Source organism: Mobula birostris, chromosome 22 (assembly GCF_030028105.1).
Source record: "Mobula birostris isolate sMobBir1 chromosome 22, sMobBir1.hap1, whole genome shotgun sequence".
NCBI lineage: Eukaryota > Metazoa > Chordata > Chondrichthyes > Myliobatiformes > Myliobatidae > Mobula > Mobula birostris.
Genome location: NC_092391.1, coordinates 22,421,161 through 22,443,393, shown reverse-complemented (window position 1 = coordinate 22,443,393; position 22,233 = coordinate 22,421,161). Strand labels below are relative to the sequence as shown.

General features: G+C 41.2%; 1 protein-coding gene across 1 annotated transcript; it reads left to right on the top strand.

The window, feature by feature from the left end:
* The first annotated feature begins 408 nt into the window (after window positions 1-408).
* On the top strand, window positions 409-20,947 carry tor1 (torsin family 1). The gene is made up of 5 exons (XM_072240295.1): window positions 409-682; window positions 1,770-2,035; window positions 7,622-7,797; window positions 9,227-9,354; window positions 18,789-20,947. The coding sequence occupies exons 1-5, from the start codon at window positions 493-495 to the stop codon at window positions 19,031-19,033; spliced, it is 1,005 nt and encodes a 334-aa protein (XP_072096396.1). The 5' UTR covers window positions 409-492; the 3' UTR covers window positions 19,034-20,947.
* Window positions 20,948-22,233: the final 1,286 nt, after the last annotated feature.

The window sequence follows — 22,233 nt, the reverse complement described above, 5'->3', positions numbered from 1 at the left end:
CCATGAACGCAACCTCAGTAACCTTCTTTTACACCATTTATTTTTTATTATAATTTATAGCAATTTTAATGTTTTGCAGTGTATTGCTGCCACAAAATGACAAACTTCACAACATATATCTTTGATAAACCTGCTTATGAACACTATGCCAGAAGAAAGTGGCAAAAATACACATTTGTTCTGTTTAATCCACCTCTTCACAAATGCTGGTTGTATTGAATATCGCCAGCTGTCCAGAAAATGTGAGAGAAAAGGTGCGGGGGGGGGGGGGTGATTATTGAATACTTCCAGTACGTTTCCCGCATTAGACACATTAATTGTGGACGGTGCCCCTCAGAAAGATGTCTGGCCGAGCGTTGGGACGTGTTAGAGGGGCGGATGTGACGACAGTTGGTTTTCCGCCGGGTGGCGGGACTCGGTGGTTTCTGTGCTGGGAAGGTGTTTGGTGCTTTGTCGCCCGTCCGGGGACGCCAGGAACTGAAATACTTGAAGATGATGCTCCGGACTATACTCCTCTTACTCTTGTTCACTCCCGTGTCAACAGCCATGGAGCCTATCAGTATGGGCATTGCAGTCGGCGTGGCCACCGCTCTGACCGGCCTCTTCACTGGCAATTTCCTCAACCTCTATTGCATGTTCCAGGAATGCTGTGAGGATCAGTGGATAGGATTCAATTCAACAGGTAAAGCGTCCTGACATCTGACAGCAACAATTAACTCCACATTGTGATGCATCTGTAGGGTTTTTGCCACACGGTTTGCTGTCACGCACAAGTTTGTTTCACAACGCACTGATATCCCATCTTCCTCGTCCAGCCCAATTATGAATGGCACTTTCTTATGAACAAGACCCACTTGCTGACGGAAAGCATAAACCTGCTTTAGAAAGATTTGTTGCCAATAATAATTTGGCCCTAAATAATAGTGAGAAGAAATTGATATCTTTGGACTTTTGATAGAGAACTTTATTGTAATTCGTGACGTGGAGGTCGCAAAGCACTTCAGATCATTAAATACCTTGAAATGTAATCATTGTTATAATATCATTTCTGTAATAATACAGTATAGTCTCCAAATATTGCAAAATTCTGGCAGTGAGAGGTTCTAGTTACTGGTAATTCTAAAATTGATAATGCTCAAAAGTGGCTTTTAGAAAATAGTCTAGACTTTATTACTTCTACCAAACTTCATGACCATGTAATTCATATGCTGTTCCTTTCCCCATTCTTCTAATCTAAGTTTGTTTTAAGGCTCCCGGTTTCCTCAACACTACTTGGCCCTCCACTGATCTTTTTTAAGTCTGCATACTTGGCCCCAAACCAGTGAGGTAGGTTGTTATGCGTGAAGGGGTGATGAAAACAGATTCAGAATAACTTTGAAAAGGTGGATGCAAGAGGCTGCAGATGCTGGAATCTGGCGCAAAAACAAACCTGGTGGAGGAACTCAGGTGGTCAGATAGCATCAGTGGAGGGAAAGGGACACTCACCATTTCTGATTGAGACCCTTCATCGCTATTCATTCAGTTTGTTTTGTTTTACTTTGGAAAGGTTGTTCCAATAAATTTCCAATTAAGTAATATGTTTACAGGACAATGAGAAAGCAGGGGGACAGTGTTTCACAGCCACCACAAGCTTGATAGATGATTTTATTTTAAAAGACTTAATTGTTTTAATTTAGTTTGGCAAATGTGTGTGGCAGTGTTGAAGCTATCTATAAAACAATATCTTTATTTGTGTGATGATCCAATCCTTCTTTTATTTACATAACCAGGGTTGCAGGTGGACTTGGATAATAAAATATTTGGACAACATATTGCCAAGCAAGTTATTCTGAAGACTGTCAGTGGTTTCTTATCAAATCCAAACCCTAAAAAGCCTCTAACTTTGTCTCTACATGGCTGGACTGGGACAGGCAAAAACTTAATCAGTAAAATAATAGCCGAAAGCATTTTCAAAAATGGATTGAAGAGTGACTATGTTCATCAGTTTGTCTCCACTTTGCACTTCCCTCATCCTGAGTACCTCAGCAGCTATAAGGTAACATCATTTTCATTTTAAATTGTTAGATGGGACATTTTAGCTGTGACAGTGCTCCTCACACCTCCAACAGGATCACAACCTTGTCGTGGTTTGGAGGCTTGCGAGCCTCAATGGCCCGACGAGCTATGTTGGCTGGGGTCAGGGCTTTATGTTTTGGCTCTTGGTAGGGTCACCCATGCCAAACAGGCCAGAGGTCAGACTAGGAGTGGTCCGTCGGTCCGCTTGTCCTCCAGGTTCAGGGCCTTCAGCTCAGGGCTAACAACCCTGACTGGTAAAACAGAAACAGCAATGAAGAATCCTTCTACATCTGAGTGCGATGGTATTCCTGAGCTCCCACCTGGGACTGACACAATGAAGGAAGTCCTGAACGCTGCCAGAGATGGAGGGCCTTCATTGCTGCCCTGAACACCAGCAGCCTAGTAGGCAATAGGAGGGAGTGGGGGGGGGGGGAGGAGAGAGAGAGAGACTGACTCTCACAGTTGAAGCAACAAAATAATTGAAACAAGGACAAGGTAGCATTGAATGTAATGGAGTTGCATGCTGTGTTTAAAAGGTTCAGAAGGATTATAAATGAAATGATGGATACATGGTGTGATTTGAATGCTGTGTTTAAGAAGTTTTTATATAAAGTAATGGATGCTCACAAGTGAGTTATGGTTTTAATGTACTTGAAGACTTTAGGTAACAGCATATACTAAAAGTTTAAGTAGTTAAAGCAACATCTGAATTTTGGGATACAAGTGAGGATCAGTCCTATGCATTCAGTGTTTGGTAAAGCTAAGTGTAATATTGCTGACTGTTGGTTTTTATACCCTCCCCCACCTTAAAACAGAAGTTTTATTTCTCATTGTTCAGTACCCTGCCAATACATATACACGTGTGCTCTCTAAATTAACTCCACAACCTCCAGACTCACTTCCAAAGACTCCACAGCTCATGTTCTCCATATTATTTATTTATTTGTACAGCGTTTGCCCTCTTTTACACATTGGTTGTTTGTCAGTTTTTGTGTGTAGTTTTTCATTGATTCAATGTATTTCTTTGTTCTACTGTGAATGCCCACAAGAAATCTCAAAAGTACTATATTGTCATATACACTTTGATAGTAACTTTACTTTGAAGTTTGATGACTGAGTACCAAGTGGGATTAAGTCTTAAGACTTTATTTGATACTTAAGGTGTTTCTCCAATTATGCACTTTATGTATAACGAAACGCCACAGGTTTGAAAGTCTTTCTTTAGAGACTGGTATCAATTGGAGGTGCCTTTGAGACAGGAATGAGGAAAAGAGTTCCCTAATCAGATGGAGTAACAAGTTTTATGATCAAACAGGTGGCTGGTTGGTATGGTGAGGAATAACCTGTTGCATTAGTAACGTAGGCACATTGAGAGCTATTGGAGCTTGTATCTGTCGAAATGCACCTTGGCAGATGTTGGAAAGAGAATTGGGAATGACTGCTGTATTAAATTTGGCCCATTAAGACCATAAGGTAGAGGAGCAGAATTAGACCATTTGGCCCATCGAATCTGCTCCACCTTTTCATCATGGCTAATCCAATTTTCCTCTCAGCCTCTATCTCCTGCCGCCTTCTTGTATCCTCTCATGTCCTGACCAATCAAGAATCTGTCAACCTCTGCTTTAAATACACATAAAAACTTGGCCTTGACAACTGCCTGTGGTAATGAATTAGTACACAGATTCACCACTTCTCAAATCTAAGTTTCAATGTACTTTTTTGGTTGGAAAGATTATTGATGAACACATAGAATTGTTTAGATCTTGCTTTAGTAGTGTAGTAATTCAAGAACATAAATTTCATAATGGAAATTCATTTTAAGAAAATTAATATTTAAGAATCTTTAAGCATTTTTAAAAAAAATTACTGGTAAAAGTAATATTTATATTAAAACTTGTCCACATGTTGTTTGGGGAAGAAATATGACCTACCAGATGTTGTTCATTCTTCTGTCTGCCCAAGTCACAGCCATATTAATTTGGCGATAAAGTAAAAAGTCTATTTTCTTGAATTGGAAGAGAACAAAAACTTCAGCCTCATTTGAAACAAAGTAGGCTGGTTTTCAGGAGTCTAGTCGTGGTGTTGCATTAATCTAGAAGTGAAATATTGCAACTCCTAGAACCATAGAACACTACAGCACAGAAAACAGGCCATTTGGCCCTTCTAGTCTGTGCTGAAACTTTATTCCGCTAGTTCCATTGACCCGAACCCAGTCCATAACCCTCCAGACCGCTCCCATCCATGTATCTATCAACTTATTCTTAAAATTTAAGAGTGAGCCCACATTTACCACGTCAGACTTGTTCCACACTCCCACCACTCTCTGACTGAAGAAGTTCCCCCTAAACCTTTCACCCTAAAGCCATGTCCTCTTGTAATTATCTCTCCTAACCTAAGTGGAAAGAGCCTACTCACACTTACTCTGTCTATACCCCCCATAATTTTGTAAACCTCTATCAAATCTCCCCTCATTCTTCTATGCTCCAAGGAATAAAGTCCTAACCTGTTCAATCTTTCCCTGTAACTCAACACCTGAAGACCCGGCAACATCCTAGTAAATCTTCTCTGCATTCTTTCAATCTTACTGATATCCTTCCAAAAGTTAGGTGACCAGAACTGCACACAATACTCCAAATTTAGCCCCACCAATGTCTTACACAGCCTCACCATAACATCCCAACTCCTATACTCAGTACTTTGATTTATGAATGCCAGGATGCCAAAAGCCTTCTTTACAACCCTGTCTACCTGTGACGCCACTTTCAGAAAATTATGTATCTGAGCTCCCAGATCCCTTTGTTCCTCTGCACTCCTCCTGCCCTACCATTTACTGTTTATGTCCTACCTTGATTTATCCTTCCAAAATGCAGCACCTCACATTTGTCTGCATTAAATTCCATCTGCCATTTTCTGGCCCATTTTTCAAGTTGGTCCAGATCCCTCTGCAAGCTTTGAAAGCCTTTGTCACTGTCCACAACACCTCCAATCTTAGTGTCATTAGCAAACTTGCTGATCCAATTTACCATATTATCATCTAGATCATTGATATTGACAACAAACAACAATGGTCCCAGCACAGATCCCTGAGGCACACCACTAGTCACAGGCCTCCGGTCTGAGAAGCAATCACGCACTACCACTCTCTGTCTTCTCCCACACAGCCAATTTTGAATCCAGTTTACAACCTCTCTGTGGATACCTATGTCTGAACCTTCTGAACTGGCCTCCCAGGTGGGACCTTGTCAAAGGCCTTACTAAAGTCCATGTAGACAACATTCACAGCCTTTCCTTCATCTACTTTCTTGGTTACCTCCTCGAAAAACTACAGGATTCGTTAAACATGATCTACCACGCACAAAGCCATGCTGACTATCCTTAATCAGCCCTTGGCTGTCCAAATACTTGTATATCCGATTTCTCAGAACACCTTCCAATAATTTACCTACTACTGATGTCAGGCTCACCGGCCTGTAGTTACCTGGTTTACTTTTGGAGCCTTTTTTAAACAGCAGAACAACATGAGCTACCGTCCAATCCTCCGGCACCGCACCCGTGGCTAAGGACATTTTAAATATTTCTGCCAGGCCCCCTGCAATTTCTACACTAGTCTCTCTCAAGGTCCGAGGAAATATCATGTCAGGCCCGGGGGATGTATCTACCTTTATTCAAATCCTGAAATAAAAACAGCTGGAAATATGCATCCAGCACCAATGGAGAGAGGAAAATGTGATGAAGGATTACAGTCGTCCCTCCGCATCCGCGAAATCAACCAACTGCGGATCGGGATTAAAAAAAAACCGGAAGTTCTATCTCTTTCTTCTTATTCCCTAAACAATACGGTGTAACAACTATTTACATAACATTTCCATTGTACAGGTTCCCCTGCTATCCGAAAGTAAAGCGAAGAAGCAATTACCATTAATTTATATGGGAAAAATTTTTGAGTGTTCCCAGACTCAAAAAATAACCTACCAAATCATACCAAATAACACATAAAACTTAAAATAACACTAACATATAGTAAAAGCAGGAATGATATGATAAATACACAGTCTATATAAAGTAGAAATAATGTATGTACGGTGTAGTTTCACTGAACAGAATAGGGAAGACAGCGAGCACACTGGAAGGTTCACGCATTTTTCGTCATACAGTTCTTTGTAAGCACTCAAAACATCCTGCAAACCTGCCCTAAACCTACATGCCCTTTCAAAATTAAAGTCATACTTTTCTGCAATCATTGCAGCACTGTCAATCATAGCGAAAATCTCACGCAGCTCAAAGCTATGACGGCTTGATGCTGAGTGTTTGTTTTGCTCTCTGCAAAACAAATGCTGAACGTTATTTTCGCTTTTCTGCAATCTCGCTAGTCAGGGTTCACGGACGAGCTACGATGGTTGCATCTGTACTGAACATGTACGGACTTTCTTTTCTTGTCATTATTCCCTAAACAATGCAGTATAACAACTATTTTACGTAGCATTTACATTGTATCAGGTACTATAAGTAATCTAGAGATGATTTAAAGTATACGGGAGGATGTGCATAAGTTATATGCAAATACCATGCCATTTTATATAAGGGACTTGAGCATCGCGGAATTTGGTATCCGTGGGGGGTCCCGGAACCAAACCCCCGCGGATACGGAGGGCCAACTGTATAACCATGAAACATCAACTCTGTTTCTCTTTCTACGTATACCTCCCGAACAACATTTTCTGTTCTTCTCATAGTTTTGCATTAAGTTATTTGGAATTATAAAATAAAATCTTCCTCTCTTCCCTTTGCTTTTGCTTAGAATTTTAATTCTTGTGCAGTTAAGCTGCCCTAAATGAGTGTTAACATACTAGTTGCTCTTTGATATTGTTTTGACATCCTTAAAATTGTTATCTTATTAGCTATGTGATCTGCTAAGATAAATTGCTTTTTACTCTCTCATTGGAGATGACACCAACAATGGTGGAGATCTTTGTAGGAATGAGCAATATTCAAAAGATTGGCAGCTATTCACGTAAACCATCTGACTGAGATACTTATCTATGCAAGGTGGTGATTAAGATATTGTCAGCCAAAGTTTTGGACCACAGGTGACTTACCATGCAAATAAAATTAAGTTTATGAGGGGATTTTAATTAAATATCTATTTTATCAAAATATTAACAAGAACAAGGAAAGAGCCAACAGCAGGATGACATAGGTAATTTTGTAATGGAGTGTAACAGGCAGGATGGATTAAAGTAACCATCTCTACTTAAATTTCTTTGCCTCACAACATAAAAAATCACTTTGCTTCATGTATTTGACAAGTGCCACACTATAGCCTTACTCGGTTGTCAGCATCCAACTGCTCTTATTTATAGTGGCATTTTGTTTTTTGCCACAATGGGGTAATGTCCTGTAATAATAAACATCTCTGACTTGGGATAATATGCAATCATCTCAGTGATGTGATATATAACAGTGTTCGTGCTGGGAAACTGTGTTTGGGGACTTGTAATGATAGAGGGGAAAGGGTTGTCACTTCTGTGAATATGTATTTCATACAAAAATAAATGTTTATCTTTAGGAGCAGCTGCAGAAATGGATCCGTGGTAATGTTAGCTTGTGTGGCAGGTCCATGTTCATTTTTGATGAAATGGACAAAATGCAAGCAGGCCTTATTGATGCTATTAAGCCTTATTTGGACTACTATGAAAACATTGATGGAGTAGTGTACCGGAACGCCATTTTCATTTTTCTGAGGTAAAATATTTATTTATTGTGGGCCACGTGAACAAAATCTGTCACCAACTTAATTGAACAAAAATATTGACTTTGAAATTTAAAACAATAATGGGTACATTTATTTACTAAGGCAGGTATTGCATATGGAGAAAACCAAGAGCAATGCAAAAGAATGAACAGCCAATGTTTCAGGCCTGAAGAAGGGACTTGGCCTGAAACGTCGACTGTTTACTCTTCTCCATAAATGCTGTGTGACCTGCAGAGTTCTTCCAGCATTTTGTGTGTGTGTTGCTCTGGATTTCCAGCAACTGCGCATTTGCTTATGTTTGCAATGCAAAAGAATGTGTGCTTTTATTTAACAAACCTGCTCAGTCATCAGAGAAATAGGCAACAAAGCAAATAAAGTACTCAGCCATATCAGGAACCATTTCAGTGTTTGAACGTCAATAAAAAAGAGAACTGGCATTTGTATAATACCTTGCCATATAATACTGTTCAGAATGCTACACGGTAAAGGAAACGGTGTTGAAAGATTCCCTTACGGAAAGGCCTTATTTCAGCTTATGGAGTGTATGACAGTTCAGAGCAGTCCCATTTCCTAATCCCCACCCCAACTAATCTAGATTTTCCCCTCCTTCCCATCAACTGCCTCCAGATTCTACCACTCGTCCACATATTTGGGGGCAACTAACTAACCAAACCAGACCTTTTTTGGGATGTGGAAAGAAAGCAGAGCACTGGGGAGAAACTCATGCAGTCACAAAGACAGCACCTAAGGTCAGGATTGAACTGTGGAGCTGTGAGACAGTGGCTTTCCTATTGGTGCCACTGTGTTGCACATTGGAAGCAAAGCAGCTGATTTGGGCACAGTGTCAAACACAGGAATAATAATTAAATAGTTTTTGACTCTGGAGGGATTTGATGAGAATAGGGAGGCAAGTATTTTCTCTCCAGAATGCGAGCAAATTTGCCTCTCAAATACTAACTCTATGTCCCCGTCATGGGAGGTGGAAATGAGTAAGGCCAGCCAGCAGAGCTCTGGTGAAGCTGTACAGGCCAATCCTTGCACAGTAGAGACAATGGAATACAGGACATTGATGAACCCCAACCATACCATTGACTTCAGAGGATGATGGACGTGAGAGGTCATCGACGGCCTATGCTCCACTAGGAGCTGAGCCCAGGAGAGAGAAGAGAGGGCAGATTTAACATTTGATTTGAAAGGAGCTTTCCAGCTGTTGCATCACTCTCTCAGTGCCATGCTGGATTTCATGCTAAATTATCAGGAGTCTCACAGTTGAGAAATGCTTGGGAAAGGTGGGGTAGTTGGTTTTCAGTTTGAAAAATAACTCATTTGCAAGCCCAAAGCAATGCCAATTGTGACTTGTGTTTTGTTACAAATCACAATTTTTCTGCCGTTTAGTTTTAACTCTTCTGTTGTGAACAGCAATGCAGGTGGAGAGAGCATAAATAAGATTGCACTGGAATTTTGGCGCAAAGGAAGCAAAAGGGAGGACATTCAAGTGAAGGATATTGAGAGTAAATTGTCTGTTGGAGTCTTCAATAACAAAAAGAGTAAGTATCTGTTCAAAATGAGTTGTACTGGTTCAGCTTGGAGTTGCTGTATCCTTGTACAGTTTGACTAGTTTGCATTTTTTTGTTTAAAATGAGGAACGTGTAATGAAGACTATCGGAACAAAGTCAGCAGTTAATGGACATCTGTATGACTAATATCTTTGTCAGTTTTACGAAGGCTTGGTTCGATGTTTTTGTGTCTCTGCTTATCTATCACCACATTTTGTCGTTTTCTTGAATATTGGACCGTAAGACATAGGAGCAGAATTAGGCCATTCGGTCCATTGAGTCTGCTCCTTTCAATCCCATTCCCCAGCCTTCTCCCTATAACCTTTGACACCCCAATTAATAAAGAACCTATAAACCTCTACCTTAAATATATCCAATGACTTGGCCTGCACAGTTGACTTGTGGCAATGAATTCCATAGATTCATCGCCCTTTAGCAAAAAAAGAATCCTCATCTCTGTTCTGAATGGATGTCCCTCTATACTGAGGCTGTGCCCTCTGGGCCTAGACTCCCTAGGCTCTCCAGATCCACTTTATCCAGACTTTTCAATATTCGGTAGGTTCCAATGAGATTTCTCCCTGCCCCCCCGCATTCTTCTAAACTAAATTCCAGCGAGTACAAGCCCAGAGCTATCAAATGCTCCTTGTATGTTAACGCTTTCATTCCTGGGATCATTTTTGTGAACCTCCTCTGGACCCACTCCAATTCTAACACACCTTTTCTTCCATAAAGGGCCCAAAACTGTTCTCAGTACTCCGCATGTGGTCTGATCAATGCCCTGTAAAGCTCAACATTATATCCTTGCTTTTGTATTCTAGTCCTCTTGAAATGAATGCAAGTATTGCATTTGCCTTCCTTACCATCAACTCAACCTGCAAGTTAACCTTTAGGGAATCCTGCAGGAGGTCTCCCAAGTCCCTCTGCATCTCTGATTTTTGAATTTTTTCTCCATTTAGAAAATAGTCCAGGCTTTTATTCCTTCCGACAATTCCTTCTGCAGACACCTTGTTTCCTCAACACTACCTGCCACTCTACCTATCTTCGTATCATCTGCAAATTTAGCCACAAAGCTATCTATTCATTAACCCAAAGCATTAACATACAGCATGAAAAGAAGCAGTTTCAACATCGACTCCACTAATCACCAGCAGCCAATCAGAAAAGGCCACCTTTATTTGGACTCGCCTCCTGCCAGTCAGCCAGTCTTCTGTCCATGATAGTATCTTTCCTGTAATACCATGGGTTCTTCTTTTGTTAAGCAGCTGCATGTGCGGCTCCTTGTCAAAGGCCTTCTACAAATCGAAATAAACAACATCCATTGACTCCTTTGTCTATCCTGCCTGTTATTTCCTCAAAGAATTTTAACAAGTTTGTCAGGTAAGATCTTCCCTTTAGAAAACCATGCTGACTTTGGTCTATTTTATCATGTGCTTCCAAATACCCTGAAATCTTATCCTTAATAATGGACTCCACATTCTTTCCAACCACTGAATTCAGACTAACGGGACTATAATTTCCTTTCTTCTGTCTCCTTCCCTCCTGTAAGAGTAGAGTGACACATGCAATTTTCCAGTCCTTCAGAACCATTTCAGAATATAGTGATTATTGAAAGATCATTACTGATGCCTCCACAATCTCTTCAGCTACCCGTTTCAAAACCCTGGGGTGTAGGCCAGCTGATCCAAGTGATTTATCTACCTTCATGCTTTTCGCTTCCCAGCCACCTTCTCCTTTGTAATATCAACAACACTCAATTCTGCCCCGACATTCTCCTATTTCTAGTATTCTGCCAGTGCAGTGGTCCCCAACCTCCGGGCTGCGGACTGATACATTGCGCGGAGAATGCAGTGGTGCAGCGGTGGCCAGAACGCACCCAGCACATCTTTAAGAAAAAAGCCGAAATAAGCAAGCTAATTGATTAGGTGAATGTCGGCCCAGATCAGAGGCAACACAATCCGCAATCGCCTCTGATCTGGTGATCTGGGCCGACGTTTACGTGCTGGGCGGCACCTAATTAATTAGCTTGTTTATTTCAGCTTTTTTCTTAAAGATGTGCTGGGTGTATTCCGGCCACCGCTGCACCACTGCATGCTTCGTGGCTCGGTATCAGTCCGCAGCCCGGAGGTTGGGGACCACTGTGTTAGTGTCTTTCAGAGTCAAGACTGATGCAAGGCACCTAAGTTCCTCTGCCATTTCTCTATCCCCTATCACTACCACTCCATTGTCATTTTCCAGTGGTCCAATATCCATTATCATCTCTTTTACTCTTCATATATATACTAGTATTACTAGTGTTCCTCTGTGGTATTCTTCATCGGAGTTCTGAGTGGTTCAGATTGAAAGCTACCTGCAGCTAAATCTGATTCTCACATGGCTGCTGTTTGCTTTCATGTGCTTTCCAGTATTGACTGTTCGAGTTTGATTTAAATTTGCTAACTGTTCTAAGGGTCAATGACCTGAAGCATTGACTGGTGTCTCTTACCGCAGATGCAGCTTGGCTGGCTAAGTTCTTTCAGCATTTCTATTTTTCTTTAATACTCTGAAGTTTTATATGTTTTCCATCAAAATTTGCTTCACTGGCTGAGTACATTTTTCTCTTGCAGGCCTGTTTATTGTGAAGTTCTAACAATATTTGTTTGAAGGCTAATTTAGGGCTTGAAGGGTGAAAACTATGCTGTTGGAAAGTCTTCACTTCTGTGGAAAGTGTCATCAAATAAAAGGTTTAAACTCAATCACTTAGTGGTAAAGCACAGCTGACCAAAAGATTAGTCAAAGCAGCATTTCAAAGGTGGAGAGTTTGAGGGTCGAAACTCTAAAGCTTAGAGCGTTGGTAGCTGAAGGTAGCTTGAGGTCTCCAGTGATGGATTGACTAAACTCAGCAATGTGCAAAACTAGAGATACAATCCATGGAAATTCTGGAGGATTGTAACATCTGGACGAGATTACGTAGGGATGTTTAGGGCAATGAAAGATTTTAAGACTATGCAAACCTTAGACCATAAGGCATAAAAGCAGAGTGTGCCCTGCCATTCAATCATGGCTGATCCTTTTTTTCTCCTCCTCAGCCCCACTCCCCAGCCTTCTTCCTGTAACCTTTGATGCCGTGTCCAATCAAGAACCGAACGCTCTGCCTTAAATATACCCAGCAACCTGGACTCCACAGCTGGCTGTGGTAATAAATTCCAAATTCGCCTCTCTCTGGGTCAAGAAATTTTTCCTCATCTCTGTTTTAAATGGAAGCCCCTCTATCCTGAGGCTGTGCCCCCGTGTCCTAGACTCCCCCACCATGGGAAACATCCCTTCCACATCTACTCTAGGCCTTTCAACATTCAAAAGGTTTCAATGAGATCACCCCTCTAAATTCCATCAAGTACAGACCCAGAACTATCAAACGTTCCTCGTATGATAACCCTTTCATTTCCAGTATCATCCTTGTGAACCTCCTCTGAATCCTCTTCAATGCCAGCACATCTTTTCTTAGATGAGGAGCCCAAAACTATTCACAATACTCAAGGTGAGGCCTCACCAGTGCCTTGTAAAGCCTCAGCATCACATCCCTGCTCTTGTATTCTAGACCTCTTGAAATGAATGCTAACATTGCATCTGCCTTTCTCGCCACCAACTCTACCTACAAGTTAACCCTTAGGGTGTTCTGCACAAGGACTCCCAAGTCCCTTTGTATCTCAGATTTTCAGATTTTCTCACCATTTAGAAAATAGTCTGCACATTTATTTCTTCTACCAAAGTGCATAACCATGCATTTTCCAACAATGTATTTCATTTATCATTCTCTTGCCCATTCTCCTAATCTGTCTAAGTCCTTCTACAACCGACCTATTTCCTCAGCACTACCTGAACCTCCACCAATCTTTGTATCATCTGCAAACTTGGCAACAAAGCCATCTATTCCATCATCAAGTTCATTGATATACAGCATAAAAAGAAGTGGTCCCATCACCGACCACTGTGGAACACCACAAGTCACTGACAGCCAACCAGAAAGGGATCCTTTTATTCCCACTCGCTGCCTCCTTCCAATCAGCCAATGTTCTACACATGCCATTAACTTTCCTGTAATACCATAGGCTCTTAACTTAGTAAGCAGTCTCTTGTGTGGCACCTTGTCAAAGGCCTTCTGAAAATTCAAATATAACATCCACTGCATCCCTTTTATCCTATGTGTAATCTCCTCAAAGAATCCTAGCAGGTTCAACAGGCAAGATTTTCCCTGAAGGAAACTGTGCTGGTTCTGTTCTATCTTGTCCTATGTCACCAAGTACTTCATAACCTCATCTTTAACAATTGACTCCAACATCTTCCCAACCACTGAGGTCACACTAACTGGTTATGATTTCCTCTCTGTTGCCTTCCTCTTTTCTTAGAGTGGAGTGACATTTGCAATTTTCCAGTCCTCTGGCACCATGCCAAAGTCCAATGATATTTGAAAGATCATTATTAATTCCTCCACAATCTCTACCACTACTTCTTTCAGAACCTGCGGGTGCAATTCATCTGGTCTGGGTGACTTACGTACCCTTAGGTTTTTCAGCTTTTTGAGCACCTTCTCCTGTGTAATAGTAATTACACTCACTTTTTCTTCACACCCTTCAGCATTCTTCACACTGCCAGTGTCTTCCACAGTGAAGACTGATGTAAAATACTCATTTAGTTCATCTGCCATCTCCTTGGCCCCCCCATTATTATTTCTCTAGCATCATAAGAACATAAGAAATAGGAACAGGAGTCCTCCATCTGGCCTGTCGAGCCTGCTCAGCCATTCAATAAGATCATGGCTGATCTGGCCATGGGCTCATCTCCAACCTACCTGCCTTTTCCCCATAACCCATAACCCCTACTATGCAAAAATCTATCCTCTCTCTCTCTCTCTCTGGTTATCCATCCCATAGGATGATGATGGTTCCTTTCTGTGCAGAAAGGAACAACGTGTGCGTGAGTGGATTTTAGGTGAGTAGGGGGTTGCACAGGTCCGGACCTACCCTCTCGACGTCCCCTCCCGGATCCAGCAGCGTGGTGAGGTCCAAGGCGGCTGGGGGAAGTTCTGTTGCAGTGAATGGCCATACCAAGCTTCAATGCAAGGGATGCCCTTTCCACGCTTCACGGTACGTGTTTGCTAGATGGCCGTTGACCCTACGAGAGCATTCATCCGCCCTTTGACAGGTCTTATTTTTCATCCTGCAGGGTGTCTAGCCACCCTCCTCACCAGGCAAGCCTGGTGGGGAAGCTGGTTTAGTCGCTGACCACCCGACCATGCGACAGGTAGTGCTGGGTTACATGGTACCAGTAACGCTCAGACAAGTGGTCAAAAATCTATGCAACCTTGTCTTAAATATATTTGCTGAGGTAGCCTCCATTGCTTCATTGGGCAGAGAATTCCATAGATTCACCACTCTGAGAAAATTGGTTCCTCCTCATCTCTGTCCTAAATCTACTTCCCTGAAACTTGAGGCTATGTCCCCTAGTTCTAGCCTCACCTATCAGTGGAAACAACTTTCCTGCCTCTATCTTATCTATTCCTTTCATAATTTTATATGTTTCTATAAGATTTCCTCTCATTCTTCTGAATTCCAGCAAGTACAGTCCCAGGTGATTCAATCTCTCCTTCATCTCTGGAATCAACCTGGTGAACCTTCACTGCACTGCCTCCAAAGTCAGTTTATCCTTCCTCACGTAAGGAGACCAGAACTGCACGCAGTAGTCCAGGTACATTCTCACCAGCACCCTGTACAATTACAGCACAACCTCCCTGCTCTTAAATTCAGTCCCTCTAGCAATTAAGGCCAACATCCCATTTGCCTTCTTGATAGCCTGCTGCACTTGCAAACCAACCTTTTGTGATTCATGCACAAGCACTCCCAAGTCCTTCTGCAGAGCAACATGCTGCAATTTTTTTGTTTACCATTTTAAATAATAATCTGCTCTTCCATTTTTCCTTCTAAAGTGATTGACCTCGCATTTACAACCAGACTCTTGCCCACTCACCTAACCTATCTAGATCTCTCTGCAGACTCTCCATATCTTCTGCACAATTTGCTTTTCCACTCATTTTCGTATCATCAGCACACTTGGATACACTACACATGATCCCCTATTCCAGATCGTTAATGTATATCGTGAACAGTTGCGGGCCCAGCACCAACCCCTGCAGCACACTGCCCTCCACTGATTGCCAACCAGCGTAGCACCCATGTATCCCAACTCTCTGCTTTCCATAAGTTAACTTTATCCATGCTAATACATCATCCCCCAACTCTATGCATCTTTATCTTAAGGATAAGTCTTTTATGCAACACCTTATCGAATGCCTTTTGGAGATCCAAGTAAGTAACATCCATCTTTTCCCCTGTATCATATATCCTCAAAGAACTCCAGTAAGTTTGTCAAACAGGACCTGCCTTTGCTGAATCCATGCTGCATCTGTCTGATGGATCAATTTCTTTCCAGATGCCTCACTATTTCTTCTTTAATGATAGTTTCAAGCATTTTCCCAACTACAGATGTTAAACTAACTGGCCAATAGTTACCTGCCTTTTGCCTACATCCTTTTTTGAACAGTGGCACGATGTTTGCCACCTTCCAATCTGCTGGGACCTGCCCAGAGTCCAGAGAATTTTGGTAAATTATCACCAAAGCCTCTACTATAATGTCTGCCATTTCTTTCAGTACCTGCGATGCAGCCTTACCTATCTTCAGGGCTACAAGTTTGCTCAGCACTACCTCTTTAATGATAGCTATTGTATCAAGGTCCTCACCTCCCATGGCATCCATAACGTCTCTGTTTGGCATGTTAGATGTGAAGACCGATACAAAATAGTCCTTGGAAGTCTGCCATTTCCTCACTTGTTGTTGTTCGGTCGTTGAGTCCGACTCATTGTGACCTCGTGGACCAGAGAGGGTTAGGGTCCATAGAGTTTTCATGGCAAGATACGGAAGTAGATTGCCAGGTCTTTCTCCCACGCAGATATTGCTGCTGCCCAGGTTGGGATCCGGCTGGGTTTGAACTCGGGACCTTCTGCCTTGAAGTCCGGTGCTGATGCCACTACACCACCAGCCGGCTCAATTTCCTCATCACCCAATATCAATTCTCCCTTTTCGTTCTCCAAGGGACCTACATTCACTTTAGCCACCCTTTTCTGCTTTATATAATTATAAAAACTTTTACTATCCATCTTTATATTTTGTGCTAGTTTATTTTCATAATCTATATTTCCTTTTCTTTATTGCTCACTTAGTTGTTCTTTGTTGCTTTTTAAAGTGTTTCCAATCTTCTAGTTTCCCACTACTCTTGGTGACTTTACATGCACAAGCTTTTAGTTTGATGACTTTTATTTCCTTAGTTATCCAAGGCTGACTCTCCCCACCCTTACTGTTCATGCTTTTAACTGGAATATACTGTTAGAGCACCTTGAAAAGTCTCTTTGGAAGTCTTTCACTGTTCCTCAACCATACCACCATATAGCCTATGTTCCCAGTCTAAACGAGCGTAATCCTCCCTCATCGCATTGTAATCTCCATTGTTAAGGCATAATACACTGGTTTTCGATCAACTATTGCACCCTCCATTTGTATGAGAAACATAATCATACTGTGATCACTCTTTCCAAGAGGACCCCTAACTACAAGATCACTAATTTTACCTGTCTCATTGCACAGGATGTGCTATAAGATAGCACGTTCCCTTGTCGGTTCGGTAGCATGCTGTTCAAGAAAGCAATCACGGATGCCTTCTATGAAGTCTTCCTCAAGACTGCCTCAACCAACTTGATTCACGCAATTTATATGCAAGTTAAAGTCCACCACAATAACTGCTGTCCCATTCTAACATGCCTCAGATATTTCTGTTTATTGTCCATGTCACTAACGTTATTATTTGGTGACTGATAGACAACTCCCACCAGTGATTTTTTTCCCCTTTACTATTCCTAATTTCTACCCAGATGGATTCAACATTCTGCTCCTTAGATCTTATTTTACCTCTCACTATTACCCTGATCTCATTTTTAATTAAGAGCGCTACCTCACCTCCCTTACCTTCCTGCCTAATCCCAGGATATTTAATTCCCAATCTTCTCCACCCTGCAACCACGTTTCTGTAATTTTCTAGTGGTCCTATATCCATTCTCATCTCTTTTATTTTTTACATATTTGAAAAAGCTTTTACTACCCACTTTCATATTGTTTGCTAGCTTGTTTTCATATTTCATCTTTTCCCTCCTAATGATTCTTTTAGTTGCTGTCTGTAGGGTTTTAAAATTTCCCAATCCTCTGTCTTCCCACTAATTTTTGCTTTGTTGTATGCATCTCTTATGCTTTTACATTAGCTTTGACTTCCCTTGTCAGCCATGGTTGTATTATTTTGCCATTTGAGTATTTCTTTGTTCTTGGAATACATCTATCCTGCACCTTCCTCAATTTTCCTAGAAACTCACGCCATTGTTGCTCTGCTGTCATCTCTTCCAATTTAATTTGACCAACGCCTTTCTCGTACCACTGTAATTTCCTTTACTCCATTGAAATACTGCTACATCAGACTTTACTTTCTCCCTATCAAATTTCAAGTTGAACTCAATCATATTGTGATTACTGTCTCCTAAGGGTTCTTTTACCTTAAGCTCCCTAATCACCTCTGGATCATTACATAACACCCAATCCAGTATAGTTGATCCCCTCGTAGGCTCAACAACAAATTGCTCTAAAAAGCCATCTCGTAGGCATTCAACAAACTCACACTCTTGAGATCCATTTCCAACCTGATTTTTCCAATCGACCTGCATGTTGAAATCTCCCATGACTATCATAACATTGCCCTTTTGACATTCCTTTTTTCATTGCTTGTTGTAATCTGTGGTCCACATTCCAGCTACTTTTTGGAGGCCTGTATATTGATGCCATCAGGATCCTTTTATCCTTGCAGTTTCTTAACTCAACTCACAAGGATTCAACATTTTCTAATCCTGTGTCAGAGCTTTCTACTGATTTGATGCCATTCTTTACCAGCAGAGCCACACCACCCCCTCTGCAGACCTTCCTATCCCTCCGATACAGCGTGTAACCTAGAACATTCAGCTCCCAACTACAACCATCTTTCAGCCATGATTCAGTGATGTCCATATCATCATACCTGACGATATGTAATAGTGCAACAAGATCATCCACCTTATTTATTATGCTCCATGCATTGAGATATAACACTTTTAAGTGCTGCATTTGCTACCCTTTTTGATTCTGCATCCTTAATGTACTGATAACCAACTTGCTGGCTGCAATTATGTCTTATTAAATTCAAGATGTTAGTTAACCAAGAGCCAAAAGTTGAAAATACATGGCTATATGATTGAGAAATGCTGTCTATTGTGATCTTTATTAAATTCTGGTAACTAACTTATTTTTTTGTTTTAATTGGATAGGTGGTTTCTGGCACACCAGTCTTATTGATAAAAACTTGATTGACTACTTTGTCCCCTTCCTTCCTCTGGAATATAAACATGTCAAGATGTGTGTCAGGGAAGAACTGAAGTCCAGAGGTTCCAAGGAAGATGAAAACATCATTACCAGTGTAGCTGATGAAATGACATACTTTCCAGAAGATGAAATGATCTATTCACACAAAGGCTGCAAAACTGTGGCTTCTAAGGTGGACTTTTACTTGTAAAATGTGTGTATATATGTGTGTGTTTTTTTTAATTGAATCTATTTAGCTTTTTTGACTCTGGACACTTTTTAAAAAAGAATAAAATTGAAAAGGGCATCGTTTGCTGCACTCGATGAATTTGAAAATCTGTGTGCCTGGGGATATGTATTTTTCAATGTTTCATCTTTTGTTCATGTGGTAATTTTAAGCTGCTGTTTACTAATCAAGAATGTAAAACATTTGTTTACATCTGAATAATGGTGAAGTAATTGTTAAAATGATGGCAAAGCATTGGTGATTAGGCCACTGTAGAATTTTTTGAAAAAATAGTATTTTGTTGAAATTTCAAATCTTGAGTAAATACCCTTAATGTAAATACCTTGCTATGAAATTAATGATGTCTTCTGTTCAAATTTAATTCCTATCTTTTCACTTAAAGGACAGCTCAGCAGGTTATATATTTTTTTCAATGCACAAAGTACTGAGTTTCTCCTCAGTAGCAAACATTGTTAGCTACATGGAAGACTTTATCCAATTTTGGGATCTTTTGATTACTGAATGGCGTTTTTTCGGGTTTGCCTTCACATTGAGTTATGCTCTTGTGTCAACATTTTTACAGGTTAAATCATACAAATTGTATAAATTTCCTTTTTGTTACACTAAGGCAAGTTAGTGATGCACAAAATCAGCTAATCATGTGCCTGTTTTAGCAATTACTTTTGCAAGACAAAATACAGATATCAGAATAATCTTGTTACCATATTGTGTCTAGTTGTGTGACTAGCTCATTATAGAGAGAGAAATTACTTAGTAATGGAGGAGTGTAATTTTTTTAAACAAATGTTTCCACTTTAAGCAAGTTATGTTTTAAAGGAATTAAATTTCAACATGTCCATCTCTCTCTTCTCTCCCCCCCACCATTGTTTTTATTGGATATTTTTGTGAATTGCAATTCTAAGGAAATTTGTATCAAAAATGACTGTGTAGTGGTGACACTTCATAAATTTTAATTCAATAGATTGGGCTTCATTCCATCAACCCATGGGAAGGTGTATTTGTTTTTCATTAATGTTTTCCTTTGTCATAGTTTATCACACTGTTGAGTCAAAAGGTTGTGGGTTCAAATTTCAAATCAAAAAGAAAGGATTTAAGATCAGAGTTGTTGGTTTTGTAATAAATCTAATGAATATTTTTTCCTGTTTAAACACTTTAATGCAGAAGTTAATTTTAATAATTGTAGTTTGGAACCTAGAAGGATACTGGAACTTGGGAGTCAAATTTGAAGTACGTTAGTACAAGAATGCAATAAACTCTGGAATTAAATTTTTTTAAATGTCTTATGGTTGAAACACAAAATTGCTGAATATATTTCTGTTCTTTGCAATAACCTATTAAAATCAGGCATGTTAATTATCAGGGAAAACATTTGATACAAAACAGCATTTTTATACATAAAACATTTTATAGCTTTCTAATATATTTGATAACTAAATATATTTGTGGCAAATCCAAATAAGATGATTCAGCCTGAACGTAAAAACAGATGCATGTTCAGCTCTGAAAAGACCCCATCTTAAACCCTGCAAGCTGCAATGGAAGTTAAAATGTATCTCAGAATTCATCTCATGTTTAAATGCAATAAAATTACGAGGGAAATGTTGCACCCAGACCACTGTCAGGATTATGTGCAAAAAGAGTGTGTGCTCTGCTTATGTTTGTCCTCCTTTCTGCTTCATCTCAAGTACTCAAACTGCCTTCACAAATGCATGAACTTTTGTGCTTCAGGTAGTCTTGCATCTCTTTCACTGTTGCAATGGTACCCTTGAGGTCAGTCTGCTATCTGAGCTCTCCTTGAAAAGCACAAATGCATTTGGACTGCATCCTGGCCTAATGTTTATCAGGACTAACTGAAAGAAGAGATAGTAAGAGATTTGAAAGGGGGAGGGGAAGATCCAAAATGATAGGAGAAGACAGGAGGGGGAGGGATGGAGCTAAGAGCTGGAAAGTTGATTGGCAAAAAAGATATGAGAGGATCATGGGACGGGAGGCCTAGGGCGAAAGAAAGGGGGAGGTGGGAAGCCCAGAGGTTGGGCAAGGAGTATAGTGAGAGGGACAGAGAGAGAAAAAGGAAAGAGAAAAAAAAAATAACAGATGGGGTGCGAAGGGGAGGTGGGGCATTAATGGAAGTTAGAGAAGTCAATGTTCATGCCATCAGGTTGGAGGCTACCCAGATGGAATATAAGCTGTTGTTCCTCCGATCTGAGTGTGGCTTCATCTCGACAGTAGAGGAGGCCGTGGATAGACCTATCAGAATGGGAATGGGACGTGGAATTAAAATGTGTGGCCACTGGGAGATCCTGCTTTCTCTGGCGGACGGAGCGTAGGTGTTCAGTGAAACGGTCTCCCAGCCTGCGTCGGGTCTCTCCAATATATAGAAGGCCGCACCGGACACAGTATATTACCCCAGCCAACACACGGGTGAAGTGTCACCTCACCTGGAAGGACTATCTGGGGCCCTAAATGGTGGTGAGGGAGGAAGTGTAAGGGCATGTGTAGCACTTGTTCTGCTTACAAGGATAAGTGCCAGGAGGGAGATCGGTGGGAAAGGATGGGGGGGGGAACGAATGGACAAGGGAGTCGCGTAGGGAGCGATCCCTGCGGAAAGCAGAGAGATGGGGGGAGGGAAAGATGTGCTTAGTGGTGGGATCCCGTTGGAGGTGGTGGAAGTTACGGCGAATTATATGTTGGACCTGGAGGCTGGTGGGGTGGTAGGTGAGGACAAGGGGAACCCTATTCTTAGTGAGGCGGTGGGAGGATGGGGTGAGAACAGATGTGCGGGAAATGGGAGAGATGCGTTTGAGAGCAGAGTTGATGGCGAAGGAAGGGAAGCCCTCTCACTATACTCCTTGCCCGTCCTCTGGGCTTCCCCCCTCCCCCTTTCTTTCTCCCTAGGCCTCCCATCCCATGTTCCTCTCATATCCCTTTTGTCAATCAACTTTCCAGCTCTTAGCTCCATCCCTCCACCTCCTGTCTTCTCCTATCATTTTGGATCTCCCCCTCCCACTTTTAAATCTCTTACTATCTCTTCTTTCAGTTAGTCCTGACGGAGGGTCTCGGCCCGAAACGTTGACTAGACCGCTGCCTGGCCTGCTGTGTTCACCAGCAATATTTATGTGTGTTACATATTACAAGTTGACAGTTTTCTTTTTTTGCACATATTT